This window comes from Sinocyclocheilus rhinocerous, unplaced genomic scaffold (assembly GCF_001515625.1).
Source record: "Sinocyclocheilus rhinocerous isolate Xijiao unplaced genomic scaffold, SAMN03320098_v1.1 scaffold3354, whole genome shotgun sequence".
NCBI lineage: Eukaryota > Metazoa > Chordata > Actinopteri > Cypriniformes > Cyprinidae > Sinocyclocheilus > Sinocyclocheilus rhinocerous.
In genome coordinates this window covers 194,291-209,202 of record NW_015664987.1, presented here as the reverse complement: position 1 = coordinate 209,202, position 14,912 = coordinate 194,291, and the positions used below count along the sequence as shown (strand labels likewise).

Below are 14,912 nucleotides of genomic sequence, written 5' to 3'. Positions count from 1 at the left end.
GGGGGGGGGGGGGGGGGGGGGAAATCAGCCTTTGCAATACAATATTCATTTTCCAAAGTTTGCATGTTTGTAGACATATATATAGACATCTCAATATTCTAATATTCTGGTTTTTAATAAACTTTTCTTTTGGTATGTTAATTTTTATGAATTTATGAACTGCTCATTTGAAAATCTTACCAGTCTATTGACAATTATGACATCTGCTTCAAACATCACAATGCACATAAGTTTTGTTAACTCTACAACAGGTAAATCCATTTCACCAGCTAATTACTCTTCTACAGCAATGCTATTCAAGGTCTCTGCATAAAGATCTGTCTTGTGAAAAGTGTAGTGAAGATGAAATTGCAACTGTGACACAGATCATGACTACAAAAGAAAAAATAAAACCCAAATCAAGTTTCATGAGCAGTTCAGACATGCCTCTTGAACAGACTAAAAAAACATCCACAGAGCTATTCAGGTAATTAAGATGAGGAATACACACTTGAATGTTTAATTTAAAAAAAGTTTCAACTAATGTTTCTGTCAAATATTAGATGTAAGATCCATCAAAGTGTTTCCACTTTTTTTTAAGGGATCGTTCACTCAAATTTCAGTCATTGTTCACTCACCCTGGTGTTTTCTAATGCCTTTGTTTTTCAGACCACAAAAGGAGAAATAAAAAAAGCTTATGCTGGTCCATTTGATGGGACTGACTTTTTTTCTATCTTGTGAAAGCTTGAAGCTGGTCACTATTCAATGTATCACAGATCAAGTATGTATTAGATACGCAAACATACCGGTTCGGTACGTACCTCTGTTTTGACGTCACAGTTCGGTATGGTTTTGGTACAGCAGGGGGAAAAATTACTAACATTTTCAGTACGAATACGTGTATTGTTACACCCCTAATATAAATTACCCAAGTCTTCTGAAGGCACACAATAGGTTTAATAAAAATTTTTAAAAAAGCAGTAATGTAATTTATATTTATTATTATTTAGCAAAAATTCCAACCTGTAATTATTTAGCAAAAATCCTGACCTTGGCCGATCTGCTATAATTGACTGGGTGTTCATGAGACTATTATAGCGCAGCAGAAATGAAGATCATTTCATCTTGATTTAATCATTTGATTTAAACAAATGTGAATGTGAGAACTTTTCATTTCTCAAACTGTCAACTGAAAACTAGAATTCTAGTCTGGAGATATTCACCTTAGAGAAGAAAGAAACATTATATACTAGGGGTTGAACGACTTCTGATTTTTTAAAGTCGACTTTTATGTGATGACGTCATTAATGAACAAATAAGTCTGGAGCTGTGACAAACACCTTGTGCACAGCTATGGCAGATGACAGCGCTGCCCACATGGCTATTGCTCCTATAACAGCTAATTTTTATCAGTTCTTTGTCTTTGGGTCGTTATATTTCTCAGATTTCTGCTCGTTCTAAATCAGATACAGATAAAGTAGCACAGTAAAGATTACATTCATATGAATGCATTAGTGAGAGTGATTGCGTGTGTGAATTAATTCTACCTGGCAGCGTCTCTCTACTAGTAGTGAAGCTGTGGGATTTAGTTTTTAAGAAATATATGCTTTAACTTTTCAGTTTCTAAGCTATTTTATTGCGAAATCACAGAACAGTGTTGACAAGACATTTCTGTGCTGAATGATTCTGTGTCTGAGATTCTATAATCTCACATGTCTTGTGGAGCGCTTTCAGAGTATGCATTTATTTGTCATTTGAACTGTTTGGAAACGGAGCGTAAATGTGGAACTCCTTCAAAGATTTCTTATCCTATAGGACCAGTGACTAGTCGATGTCAAGCTTAAAGCATGGCAGAGCATTGAAGTCGACTAGTCGGTGCAACCCCTATTATACACACAAATGTAAATACTTTTTTTTGTGTTTTTTTTTTGGGTGTTGTGTTTTATGTATCATTTAGATTAATCTTGACTACTCAAAACTGTGTGCACTTGTGTGCTGTGCCAATAGCGTGGACCAACTGACCAATAGCCAAGGCCAGGATTTTCACAAAGTAAAACACTATTCATTTATTTTGCTTATTTTTTTAAACCAAATCCTATAGGATGCCATCAGAACACTTATGGCACCAGTCATATACGATCATTCTTTGATACTTCTGCATTTCTTTTAACGCTTGAACCCTTTTGTGGTCTGAAAAAGAAAGCATTAAAACATCACCAGGGTGAGTAAATAATGATTGAATTTTCAATTATGGGAGAACTACTCTTTTTAGGTGAAGAGAACACAAAAACAACTAAAACTCACTTTGACAAATGTGATCTTGCAGGTGCACTCATCGTTGTTGAGGTTACGAATGACGACGTCACCGTAGTGCTCGAGCGATCTTTGCTGACTGAACACATTGTGGATGCAAGTGACTGCCTTATTCCACTCATAATGATCACCGTAGCTGAAGAGAAAAGATCAGAAAAAAATAATCATATACAGTGACCAGATTATTTTGCTCCATTTAAGAAGAAAAAAATAAATAAATTGTACACTACTTGTTAATTCAAAATAGTTTCATTGGATTTCTTTGGGTCCTGGATGATACAGACATGGCCTTTAAGAATTCACACTCACCCACCCCCCACACACACAGCACGCAATTAGTCAGGTGTGATCATGGAGCACCCTGCAGCAGGCACATTTGTTGTGCATCACACAATCTCCACACGGTGGAGTCTAAAGTAGAGATCAACCGAAAATCAGTGTTCCTGATATTTAAGCCTTTTTCCATTATCGGATATCAAGTTTGTAATATCGGATCCACCGATACATGGCGCCATCTTGTGTTCTTTATGAGAATCGAGAGCAAGACCATGTTACGGCTAGAGAAGAGACGAGTCAACAACGGCGTTTACAGGTAAAATAACTCGATTTGCTTTAATTGATCTACTTCATCATATCCAATAACGCACAAATGAGATGAGTTACATAAATGACTGATATGCATTTTAAGCTTGGTGTTGAGAAATAGAGAAACTCATGCAATGCATTACATGTCCCAAAGATGCAACTTTAAATTAGTTAAATAAGACAGATTTAAATAAGGAAACAAAAATTTGGATTTTGGAAATTTGGAAACAAAACGGCTTAAATTTAACTCAAGCAGCATACGCTCTTCTGTGTCAGCCGCGCTGCACGGATGCGCTGTTTTCATTCAAATCAAAGTGTAAATACACTTAGAAAACGTATCCTTGTGTCGCGGCTGACACAGAAGAGTGTATGCAGTTTGCGTTCAGTGGATATTCTCCAAAATGGCGCTACGGTGATGCGGAGAGACACAGAGGAGACAAATTGTTGAATAAAGTCTTTTTTTTTCTTTTTTCTTTGCGTACAAAAAGTATTCTCGTCGCTTCATAACGTTACGGTTGAACCACTGATGGCAGATGGACTATTTTTACGATGTCTTTCATACTGTTCTGGACCGCGACAGTGTAATTTACTTGGCAGTCAATGGGACAGTCACAAGCCTCCCGGTTTTCATCCAAAATATCTTAAATTGTGTTCCGAAGACGAACGAAGCTTTTACGGGTTTAGAACAACATGGGGTTAAGTGATTGACAATTTTCATTTTGAGGTGGAGTATCCCTTTAATATGTGCTTAATTAGTACCAATAAATCGCTAATATTCTAGTAATATGCATGCTAATAAGCAATTAGTTAAGAGACCCTAAAATAAAGTGTTACCGTTTTTTTATCTTCTCCGAGTTCATGCAATATGATTGGAATGGAATTAACAGGATATTAACTGTTTTCCAGATTTTACAATGTGCATTTTCATACAGGAACAAATAAAACCTAACAAAACTACCCATCTCTGAAAAAAACATAACCCAAATGACAACAGGCTCAGCCCTGCGTATGGGTAGAAAACAAAAGCATTTTTTCAGTGTAACTACTGTAAAGCGTGACAAGTCATTTATTGGTCAATGTTTCTGCAAAAAAAGACTAATGAAGAGGTCTAGGATTAAAACTTGATGAAGATGATGAAAACATTTAGTATTTTACAGCATCACTTCATCTGCACTTGCAAAAAATGCAGTGTCTTTATTTTGTTATTTAGATTTATTTATTAAGCTCACATCATATGGAATGCATATTGCTTGTCTGTAAGGACCGAGAAAACACGAATATGAACTTGTCAATTTGTTTGTTCTATTAGCCTAAACAGTCTTTCCCAGCAAGATGGGATATTTATACATGTTTTATTTTAAAGACGTCCTGAACTGCATTTTGCATAAAAATTGATCATTTAGAAATAAAAGGAAATTTTCTACCCTGATTTTAGTCCTCTTGATTTGAACGCTCTGTTGGTCTGCTTTTAGACTTCAGTGGAAACACCCATTGCTATGATTGGCTGACATCTTTGCATATGTTTTACATGTAATACATAAATCTTTACTTTGTATTACATGTGGAGCGTTCTCAACTTTTGAAGTTTTTACTATTACGGCTATTGAGATGAACTAATCATGGGGAGTGTTGATTATAGCATTTATTTAGATCTACTCCTGTCACATGAAAGGTTGCAGCGATGAGCATTGTAGCCGATGAGACTGAGCACATGAATGCAGTGATCTCATCTTTTTGCAACTCGAGTTTTGCACTCACACAAATGCTTTCATCATAACTAAGTGCAAACTCTGAAACTTACATGATGTTTTTATAGTACAATGACTTCTTACATGTCAAAACATATTTTAATTAAACTAAATGTACATTTAATTACATTAAATTTAATATAATATAATGCTTCACACACTGCTTTTAGATTATGGGCTCTTCAGTTTGTCTTGTTAGTCTTGTTAGAATTCTTATAGCCTATAGTTATCTAAACATCCCCATGCAGTAGAGTTTGCACACTACACCTGTGTGTAACTGTAGATGTCTTATTTTTGTTACCGTTTTATTACCGTTCTGTGCCCATCATCTGTTGTTTCCAACACTTAATCAAGCCACTCTTCTTTAAAACATGTTTTATTTCATGTCATTGCATTTGCGTTGGCTCATGTGTTGAGTTATTTCTTCAGCAACCATTCAAGTATTCTACAGCGACTCATTTGGCGCACATCATTCCCTTTCTATGAAACCTGTAAACAGCATTCACCAGTTTTAACTCTAAAGTGACACCAACTCTATAGCGGTTTGCCAGAGCATTGCAATTATTTCACAATTATTAAACTTAATTACGCATTTATTAAATTAACAGCGATTCTTAAACATCGCTGATTGGTCATTGTGTGCACGCGTGCTCAACAGATACGGCTGTGATTGGCTTCAATGATCATCACTTCTTACTGTTGACAAGCAAGTACTTTTATGTTGGTACTTTTGACAACACTAATTCCTGGAGGCTCTGTGTGCTACTGTGTGACCATGTGTGATCCTTTCCCTTCAATGTGCATTTTAAATGGCCACATCTGGATATAAAACTTAAAACTGAATGAAAATGAATATCCAAAGACCCTTTTAACATCTCTCAATAACTGACTATTTTAAGTTTTAAGTTAAATAAAATGATTTGATTCTCAACTGTGTAGAGAGCTCAGTTGAACCATACTCACTTTGGCAGAGTGACATTAACCATTCCAGTTGAAACGATTTCCACTGACTTTCCCCAGAACTTATTCTTCCATCTCTGGTCTGAAAATGTAGAATGACTGAATGAATGAACGAACAAACAGAATAAAATAAATGCATATATTTATATTAAAAAAATATTTGAGGTGTGTGATTTCATTTGGTAATGAATGTGAAGAGAAAATGGCTAATTGGGCCCAATTTGGACATTTTCACTTAGGGGTGTACTCACTTTTGTGGCCAGCAGTTTAGACATTAATGGCTGTGTGTTGAGTTATTTTGAGGTGACAGCAAATGTACACTGTTATACAAGCTGTACACTCACTACTTTACATTGTAGCAAAGTGTAATTTCTTCAGTGTTGTCACATGAAAAGATATAATAAAATATTTACAAAAATATGAGGGGTGTACTCACTTCTGTGAGATACTGTATATATACACACACACACACAGTATAATCGCAAATCGCCCAGAAAATACAGAGATATGAATTTTTGCCCATATTGCCCAGCCCTACATTGACCAGCCAAATGCTGCATTTATAGCACATACAAAACAAGCCGTTAGCAAACTATAACTGTCCAAGCAAGAACTGGCAGTGTAATTTTTTTGCTAGTGGCAACAAATGCACCACTGGAAGGCCAGTGTGCAGTACTCGACAACGGGGATCGGTCACGTTATTTTAAGGTCCACTTCTCACCATTAACAAAACAAACGACTTTTGCCTCAAACTCCTAATTTGCTGCTTATTAATAGTATGGTAGTTTTTAAATTTAGGTATTGGGTAGGATTAGGGATGTAGAATATGGTCATGCAGAATATGTGCTTTATAAGCATTTTATTAATGTTGATAAAAGGCATGCTATTAAGCAACTTGTTAATAGTAAGAATTGGTCCCTATACTAAAGTGTTACCGGGGAATCAGAGATCAGTGGAGCCACCCATGGCCTCTCAACAGACTGCCTCTGTAAGGAGAGCTATAAACCATTGCGATTAGATTACACCCTTCACAACATATCTTCAAGACCATCCTATGCAATATGTATCTGGGTAGAGAGATAGTCTTGATACAATAGAGCATTGTGGGTTATAGTGTAACAGTGGTTCTCTCAGTGAGAGATCATCTCTCCACCAGCTTATGTAGGCCAGGGTAGATATATTTGCTGTGCATGAAATTAGGGTAATGTCTTAGAGTTTGTCAACTGGGTTTTTAAAAAAAAAAAATGTTTAAAACTAAATGTGAAAACACTGTCTATGCAGAACACCTGCAGAAGGCACCCAGAAACATTGCTGTATGTTTCCACCCACCTGTGTCATAGACTGTTTGACCACCTGCCCTCATCACACAAACAGACTGAGAAACAGCTTCTTTAATAGCTTTAATAACGCATTTCAGTCAAATGTAAAATTAAAAGGGAACATTATGTATAATGTTAATTCAACTTTTTTTTTTAAAAAGCTGTATTTCATTGGTCAATTTTAGTAATTATTGTTTTTGTTTTTTTTCCTAATTAATTATCTAATATTATACCATGGTCTGATTAGCTGGCAGGTGAGCATTAAAACAGTTTAATGCGCAGGTAGTTCCAAGTCAGTTTAATCACCGTTCCATATTAATGCGCTGCTTTCAGTGTTGCTAAATTGTTTTGGATGGTTGTTAAAATGTTGATATGCAGCCATTATATATTATCACATTGCTAGCATGATCAAGGTCAAGGTCAATTTATTTATATAGCACATTTAAAAACAACTAGTGTATACCAAAGTGCTGTACAAAACCAATAATAACAAGGAGTAAGAAAATAAAACTACAAAAACAACAAATAACCAATAAAAGAGATTGTACACATTACAGTACACAAAACACAATTCAACCAAACGCCAGATAATACAAACAGGTCTTCAGCCATGATTTAAAAACCGTAATGGAAGGGGCAGATCTAATGTCCTGAGGTAAGCTATTCCATAGTCTAGGACCAGCTACAGAAAAAGCATGATCCCCTTTCAACTTCAAACGAGAGTGGGGAACATGCAGGAGTTGTTTATTAGAGGATCTGAAAGTTCGAGAAGATTGTTGGTAACTGTCCAACGGCCAGATACGATGGTGCTACACCATTTAATGCTTTAAAAACAAATAATTAAATCTTAACATGGATTCCATACTGCATTGGTAACCAATGAAGAGATGCTAGGACTGGGGAGATGCTTTCCCGTCTCCTAGTGCCAGTCAGCAACCTCACGGCTGCATTTTGAACCAACTGTATGCGATACAATAAAGATTGAGATCCATATAGAGGGTTTTGCAAAAGTCTAAGTCTGGAAGAAATGAATGCATGGATAATCTCCAAATCCTTAAATGAGAGCATAGGTTAAGTTTTTTTTTTTAGGTTTAGCTGCTCTGCGCCACTGCACTTATCTGTTTTTCAAAATTCACAGAGACAGCACCAGAAGGCCCAAAAACGTAGAAAACAAAACCGCTCGTCTGTGCCATTTACATACACAGAGACCGGATCGGAACATGCTGGATTCATATTTAATTAGTATTTTTGCGGCTTAATATTTACAGATACTAGTCCATATTGCGACTATTTAAGTGTACTGACCTACTTTTGATTAATTCATCCAAACTTTGACAAATTCTGTGACATTCCGCGTCATACAGTAAATTCCATTTATATGACTGGATTCCGCGATTCCGTCCGCGTTTTCCGCATCGCGGGAATCATAGATAATATTGAGGTGTTTTGCATCTTCAGTGTAACGTTAGTGGATTGGGATCTATTGCAACTTAAGCAACGTCTGCTGCTGCCTTACCTTTGAGAGACAACTGACGCGTGATCACTGAAGCAGCTCCAGTTATAGCAAGTGCTTTCGGAGTGAGAGTGAATTCCGCACTGATTGGTCGGACTCATGACTCCCAACAAATCAGATGAGCGGTGGGCGGAGACTGCTTTAGGCCACAGAGTGGTGAGTTCTGACAGGCTGCATCAGAGCCAAATAGCGCGTTTCAAAATTAAGTTATTTTATCGGTGAATCGGTTTTGAAAATGACCGATACCGATAATCATAAAAATGCTTAATATCGGCGCCGATAATCGGTCGACCCCTACCAAAAACAACAATCTCAGTTTTGCTTTCATTTAATTGGAGAAAGTTTCTTGCTGTCCAGCATTTAATATCTGTAAAACATTTGAGGAGTTCATAGTAAGAGTTCTCAGATCTAAGGAGGATGTAAATCTGAGTATCGTCAGCATAGCAATGATACAAAATATTATATTTCCTCATGATAGAACCCAAGGGGAGCATATACAAACAGAATAGGACTCAAAAGTGACCCCTGAGGTACCACATATTTGAGTGGTGCACAAGGAGAGGACTTTCCAATCATCACCTTTACTTAAGATTAAGCGGAGTAGTGTGATCAACTGAATCAAATGCAGAACTAAGATCAAGTAAAATTAAAATGGCAGATTTACCAGAGTCCAGAGCAAGGATTTAAAATAAAAGTTTTGTTATGAAGAGGTCTCGAGTTTACCATTGCCAACACGAGTATGATCTTCCACAAATCCATTTGACGTTTTCGCATATTCCAGCGATGGAAGATTTTGTAGATTGGCACCTCTTTTGATGATCCGTGGTCGCACTATAGCGCAACCAGTTGTAGCCTCATCTGGTAGGACAGGCAGTAGACAGTATAGCGATGAAGAGAGAACTTTTTCCCCCCCATGCAGGTCGCATAACCCTGACAAGGATCCTTGGCAAGGATCTTCTGATCCTGACCAAAAAGCCATCCCGTTTTCCGTGCTTTCTGTGGCGTCTTTACCGATAGAATGAGCAACTAACGCGGCAGGTGGCCTCAGGAAACAGCGAAGAATAGCACGTGTTGAAATACTGCTCTACACATTGAGCACACAGTTCAGTGACAGCGGACTGAATATCAAGAAGGGTTTGGCGATCATAGGAGGACAAGGTACCGATTCCTTGTGCACATATACACATTGATAACACAAACACAGTACCACCACTCCCTGTACGCAGAGTACACAATTTGCGTAGGGCACCAACTCCCAGGGGGGGCGCCATCCCAGTTGCTCAAAAAACAAACAAAAAAACTTTTGTTCTATATTACTATTAACATATGCATATAGATAAATACAAATATAAACATATACAGAATTATAAAAAATGCATTTGTAGTCAGTAGGCTAAGCACACGTGACGTGACATTCCCGCATCCACACCCGCCCTCACCTCATGTTTGCAAATGATCATAATTGATGGACAACTAGGCCTATGCCCGAAAACAAAACATCAGCAGTCCAGCGCCGAGAAAAGAAAAAGTAAAAAATCCCAAGATGAAGCCCGTGCATCCCTTTCAGGTATGTTCATATTCCTGTGAAACTTTTTTGGCGGTTGACGTTAATAACGTTTATTAACGTTAATTCATGTTTTAATTATGATTTTTAATTATGGGATGATTTTTATTATCTGTGTGTTGTTGTTGTCTCCGTGTACTGGAAGCTTGTGACACTATAACAAATTCCTTGTATGTGCAAACATACTTGGCAATAAAGCTCTTTCTGATTCTGAATTATCATATGATGAGCTCATTGACGACTCTGCCTCCAAAAAAAGCAGGAGTGTGCCTTTGTAAATTTTGAAATTTGGAATGCTCCAGCAGATGACGTATATCAGTGTTGATTTTCTGAGTGTCTAAAATAGCCTGCCTTGTTGGCAGAAGCTATTAACAGTAACTCCGTACACCTACATGTGATTGGGATAGTCAACACTACAAAAGACTATTGGCAAGCAACAGCTCCAGTGGCGTAGATGGTAAAGCGAGTGATTTAGACGTTTTGACACGATCGACCAGAGTCCGAATCCGCCTTTTGCCGAACTTTTTTTTCTCTCTTTTCAAATGTCATATCGCATCGGATAGGCATTTATTTTCAATAAAAATGAAGGAAATAATCGAAAAGTTGAAAATAAAGTATCGGGTAGGGTTAGGGTAGGTGTAGAGAGGGCTTTATTTGTCCCAATAAGGTGGCATCAATTTTTTAATTTGAATTAAAATGATTATTTACACTCAATACGTTATGATTTCATACGGTTTTATAATTTACCACAATATTGAGGTGCAGATAATTGCCACAATTTCCAATAAGTAGTATAAATAGCAGAAAATCCTGCTATTTTATCATAGTGTAAATGGAATCTACAGCTATTTGCACTTGGTGTAAAAAGCATATCGCTAAGAAAATATGCTATTTTCACGGTGTAAATAGCATCTAATGCAATTTATTTATTTACTCTTATGTTTTATTAAAGATCTATTTTGACCCCTATAATGGGTGTTTTTTTAAATTATTTTTTATTTATTTCCATAATATTTGGGGGAGTGGGCACAACAATACAAGTCTGCTTAGGGCACCCATTTTCCAGCAGCGGCCCTGCACATACAGAAACAACAGCAAAGAACATGAGCAACGGCAGACCAACAACCACACTGGCACCATCTTGCTCAGCAGGACACCTCAGCCAGCATGTTTCAGATAGACACTATGCTAGTTGCTAAAAAAAAAGATACAGCAACACGAGTCTGAACAGTCTGACGGTGGTTGAAGCTTCAAAGCTCTAGGACAAGTTAGAATCAGACATTTTAGTCTCAGAGGAAGAAGAATATGTTTAAACAGCATTTCAGTATGTTGGCTTTCTCAAGCCAACCTAATTAGTCAATACTAGCTTTACCAGCACAGGATTTTGCCAAGGATCCTGCCTAAATTTCTTATCTACAACTTTTCATTCTCCACCATTGCTGACCTAGAGACAAAGGTTAGTAGCTACTAAAAGAGATGGTTGTGTCTGCTTAGCCTGAGCAGCACTGACTTAAAGAGCGGTTTCACACTGCGTGAACAAGGCATGACTAGAGCGCAACCATTGCAATTGTGTGCGTTTACACTGACCACATCTCTTCTGACACTGAACAGAAAATAAAGACATTTCTGGGATACTTGGCCAAATGTTGTCTTTAATAACAGCCAAAAACATTAAATGGTTTTGAGAAAGGGGTAATTGAGAACCATTTTAAACTTAACAGGGTCTTTGCGTGTCAGTCACCCTGCATAAGCCTGTCACGGCGATATATTGCCTCAGAAATAATTGTGATTAACAATAATATTGTAATTTTACGTCCATTTTATGCCACTGACTATATAATATTTCAGCAGTACCTATCAGCACCCTCAAAGCATCACCTGGGTAACGCTGAAGCTGATATTGACATCAATTCAATGCACTGAACAGCGCTGATGCCAGTCGTGGGAAATCCCCTTAAATCTGAAAGGATGCTACAACAAAGATATCGCTTTCATCTTCTGACAACTGATTACAAACAGTTTTTTTCCATGAATGAATTGACCTGAAGACTTGACCGCACACACTCAGTTCCCCATCACTGTCTGCTCTGTGTGTGTGGAGGAGCTGCCAGAGTCCCACCTCAGACACAGAAAGCAGATAAGACATGACAGAGGCAGCATAATCGGTTACATTTTGGTGAAAAGTATTTATATTTTATGTAAACAAACATGCATGTAAACACACACGATATACTGCATCACTAAAACTTATCGCGGTCACGTCCATACACTGTGCATTAAGTTGGTTTAGTGATTAACACGCTCTGCAGGTCCTACTCTCTACTTGACATCACAGGAAAATAAATGAAGAGCCATCTGGAACGGCACAGATGCTGGAGAGAGAGCCTTGAAGTGGCTATCAAGAGGGTGTTTTTCCTCGACAATTGCTGCTAGCATAGAGGCTGAGGTCTGATCAGCTTTAACTAGGCTGGAAGAGGGTGTCTGATGTTCAAAAGACCCAAAATACACCAAAAGTCATAGGACACAACACTGCTTGGCATCAAAAAGTGTTCCATTATAACTGCTTATTGGGTATCTCTGTTTTGAAATTAATATTAAACGTAACATCCCACATGAAGAATTCATAAAATTTTGAACTGTTACCTTGCCAAAAGCTGAAGTTATCAGACTCTGCATGGCAGGCAGACAGAGGTGGGTGATGACTGACCTAGAAAGAGGAGGAAAAAAAAAAATCACGTGTTAAAATGCAATTATTTCAAATACAGTCCTTCATATTGTATGTCCTATATATTAAGTGTTCATACCTGCTCTGCGATATAACTGAAACCATGGTCCTCCCGCACATTCTCATACGTTTCCCCTAGAACAGGGTTAAAGGGTTTGTAACGATTACGCCAGCTGGCCCAGGCATAGCCTGAAATAGAGAACACAGCCACATAAACCTGAAAGAGAGGGGAAAAAGGCAAATTACAAATAATACCTCCGACTAATGCTGCACATGCAGTCAACTCCACTTATTGAAGGTTCTCTTCATAAACTGAAACAAAGACAAAAGTAAAAATACAAAAAAACAAATACAATATACATTTTCATGATTTAAAAAAAATCTCTAAAAAATATATAGTTTTTGTTTTTGTTGCTGCAATTTAATTAGAATTTAGTTATACAATTTGGATGGGGTGTTTTAAAGTGAAACCTGTCATTGTTCTTTTACACGCATGCAACTTATGGTGCATAGCAGCTGTACTTTACAGGTGCTTTGCAGGTCAGTCGCTCTGCATAGGCCTGTCACTGCGATATATTGCCTCAGAAATAATCATGATTAACAATATTATTGTCCTTTTACAATCATTTTATGCCACTGACTATATAATATTTCAGCAGTAGCTATCAGCACCAGTCAGTGCAGTTAAATTGTTATGCCAGTAGGTGGTGGCAAGGGTCTGTCTTTATGAGTAAGTCATCATTAAAGGGGTCATATGATGCGATTTCAAGTTTTCCTTTCTCTTTGGAGTGTTACAAGCTGTTCGTGAATAGATAAGATCCCTGAAGTTGCAAAGACTAAAGTCTCAAACCCAAAGAGATATTCTTTGTAAAAGTTAAGACTGGTCCACGCCCTCCTAAAACGCCTCGTTTAAACATGCCCCCACATGTCTACGTCACAGTGTGGGAATATTTGCATAACGCCGCACAAATGTTCACGCAAACAAAGGCGGCGTAACTTTGTTGCTGCCACCGCCGTTGCCATGTTGTGAAGACGCTGCTTGTGATTTCGAAACGGTTCGTTTGATTCAGTTCTGAGCGAAATGTCTTTAAACCTCTCCCTTCCATAAGCCTACTCTGTTGTGATGAGCACTTGAGCATGTTAGTGAGAGCTACCATCTGTGTTGCCAAGTCCGTGGTTGTTTTTGATGTCGTGGGTTGTAGCGACCCCAATAACGTCATATTTAGGCACTGGAATGCGAATTTACCAGGGGAACCCCGACTGAAAGAGTGTATTTTACACCCCAGAACACGATTTTTAAAGGGGGACCACCCAGCACTTTCACAATGATTATAAAGAATGTGCGCTACATTACATTCTTTATTATTAAACGAAGTAATTAGAACAACGACAGTCTACATTAATCGACACATTCTTAGGAAATAGTGGGTTCACAGCGAATTATCAGAACTATTTCAGTAAAACAGTAATATTGTTCTTTACCTGGAAACCTACAGCTGCACTAGGTATACATCACGTATTAGCACAAAAAAAACCTAGATATTTTGAGCACTCAATTGAAAATGTACACAACGTATCAATTGTACTTACAGGTTGTGGTTCGGAGATGCTTGTTGGTCCAAATAAAGAAGATTAGAAGCCAACAAATATAAAAGGCAAGATTACAGAAGCAGTCCTCGGTAAAATGACAAGCACAACAAAAGGATCGAATTGTATTGGTGTGGTATCATGGAACACAGCATCTTCTCGACACAGAGAGTGTTTGTATTTCGTGGGCAGGCGGGGATTATGCTAATGTGTTACCCAGTGACGTAGATCGGTAACAGACAGAAGATTCGAAAATATAACGGCTCGTTAAGGCGATTCTTAGACGACTCTTTCTTTTGAGAGACAATATATTTATCATGCACTTTTTTGATTAACAACTTTGCAGACTGTTTACATTGAAGGATAGCTACCTTACAAACTGCAAAAGAGATTTTTCGAAAACCCATATGACCTGCTCCTTAAAGGATTTGCCACTGATGATTCAAACGCGAGTTTTGAGCAGTGTAGATTAGCGCTTGTTGTTTGTCATTTCTCCGATCACAAATGCAGACATGGTTTTATGTTTACGAGGCGCGATGCAATGCAATGCGTAAAAAGACAGTATAACTCATTATAATCCGTAATTATGTCCCCACTGGATGCAACAAATGCCTCATTT

The 14,912-nt window shown here is 37.7% G+C and overlaps 1 protein-coding gene across 1 annotated transcript in view; it reads right to left on the bottom strand.

The window, feature by feature from the left end:
- Nucleotides 1-14,912, bottom strand: part of LOC107730545 (oxysterol-binding protein-related protein 6-like) — a 51,004-nt gene that overhangs the window by 5,674 nt on the left and 30,418 nt on the right. Inside the window, exons 16-19 of the mRNA XM_016541400.1 lie at nt 12,786-12,923; nt 12,625-12,688; nt 5,589-5,667; nt 2,284-2,428 (exon numbers count right to left, since the gene is read on the bottom strand). Coding sequence (XP_016396886.1) covers nt 2,284-2,428; nt 5,589-5,667; nt 12,625-12,688; nt 12,786-12,923 — 426 coding nt within the window. The remainder of the gene's footprint in view (nt 1-2,283; nt 2,429-5,588; nt 5,668-12,624; nt 12,689-12,785; nt 12,924-14,912) is intronic.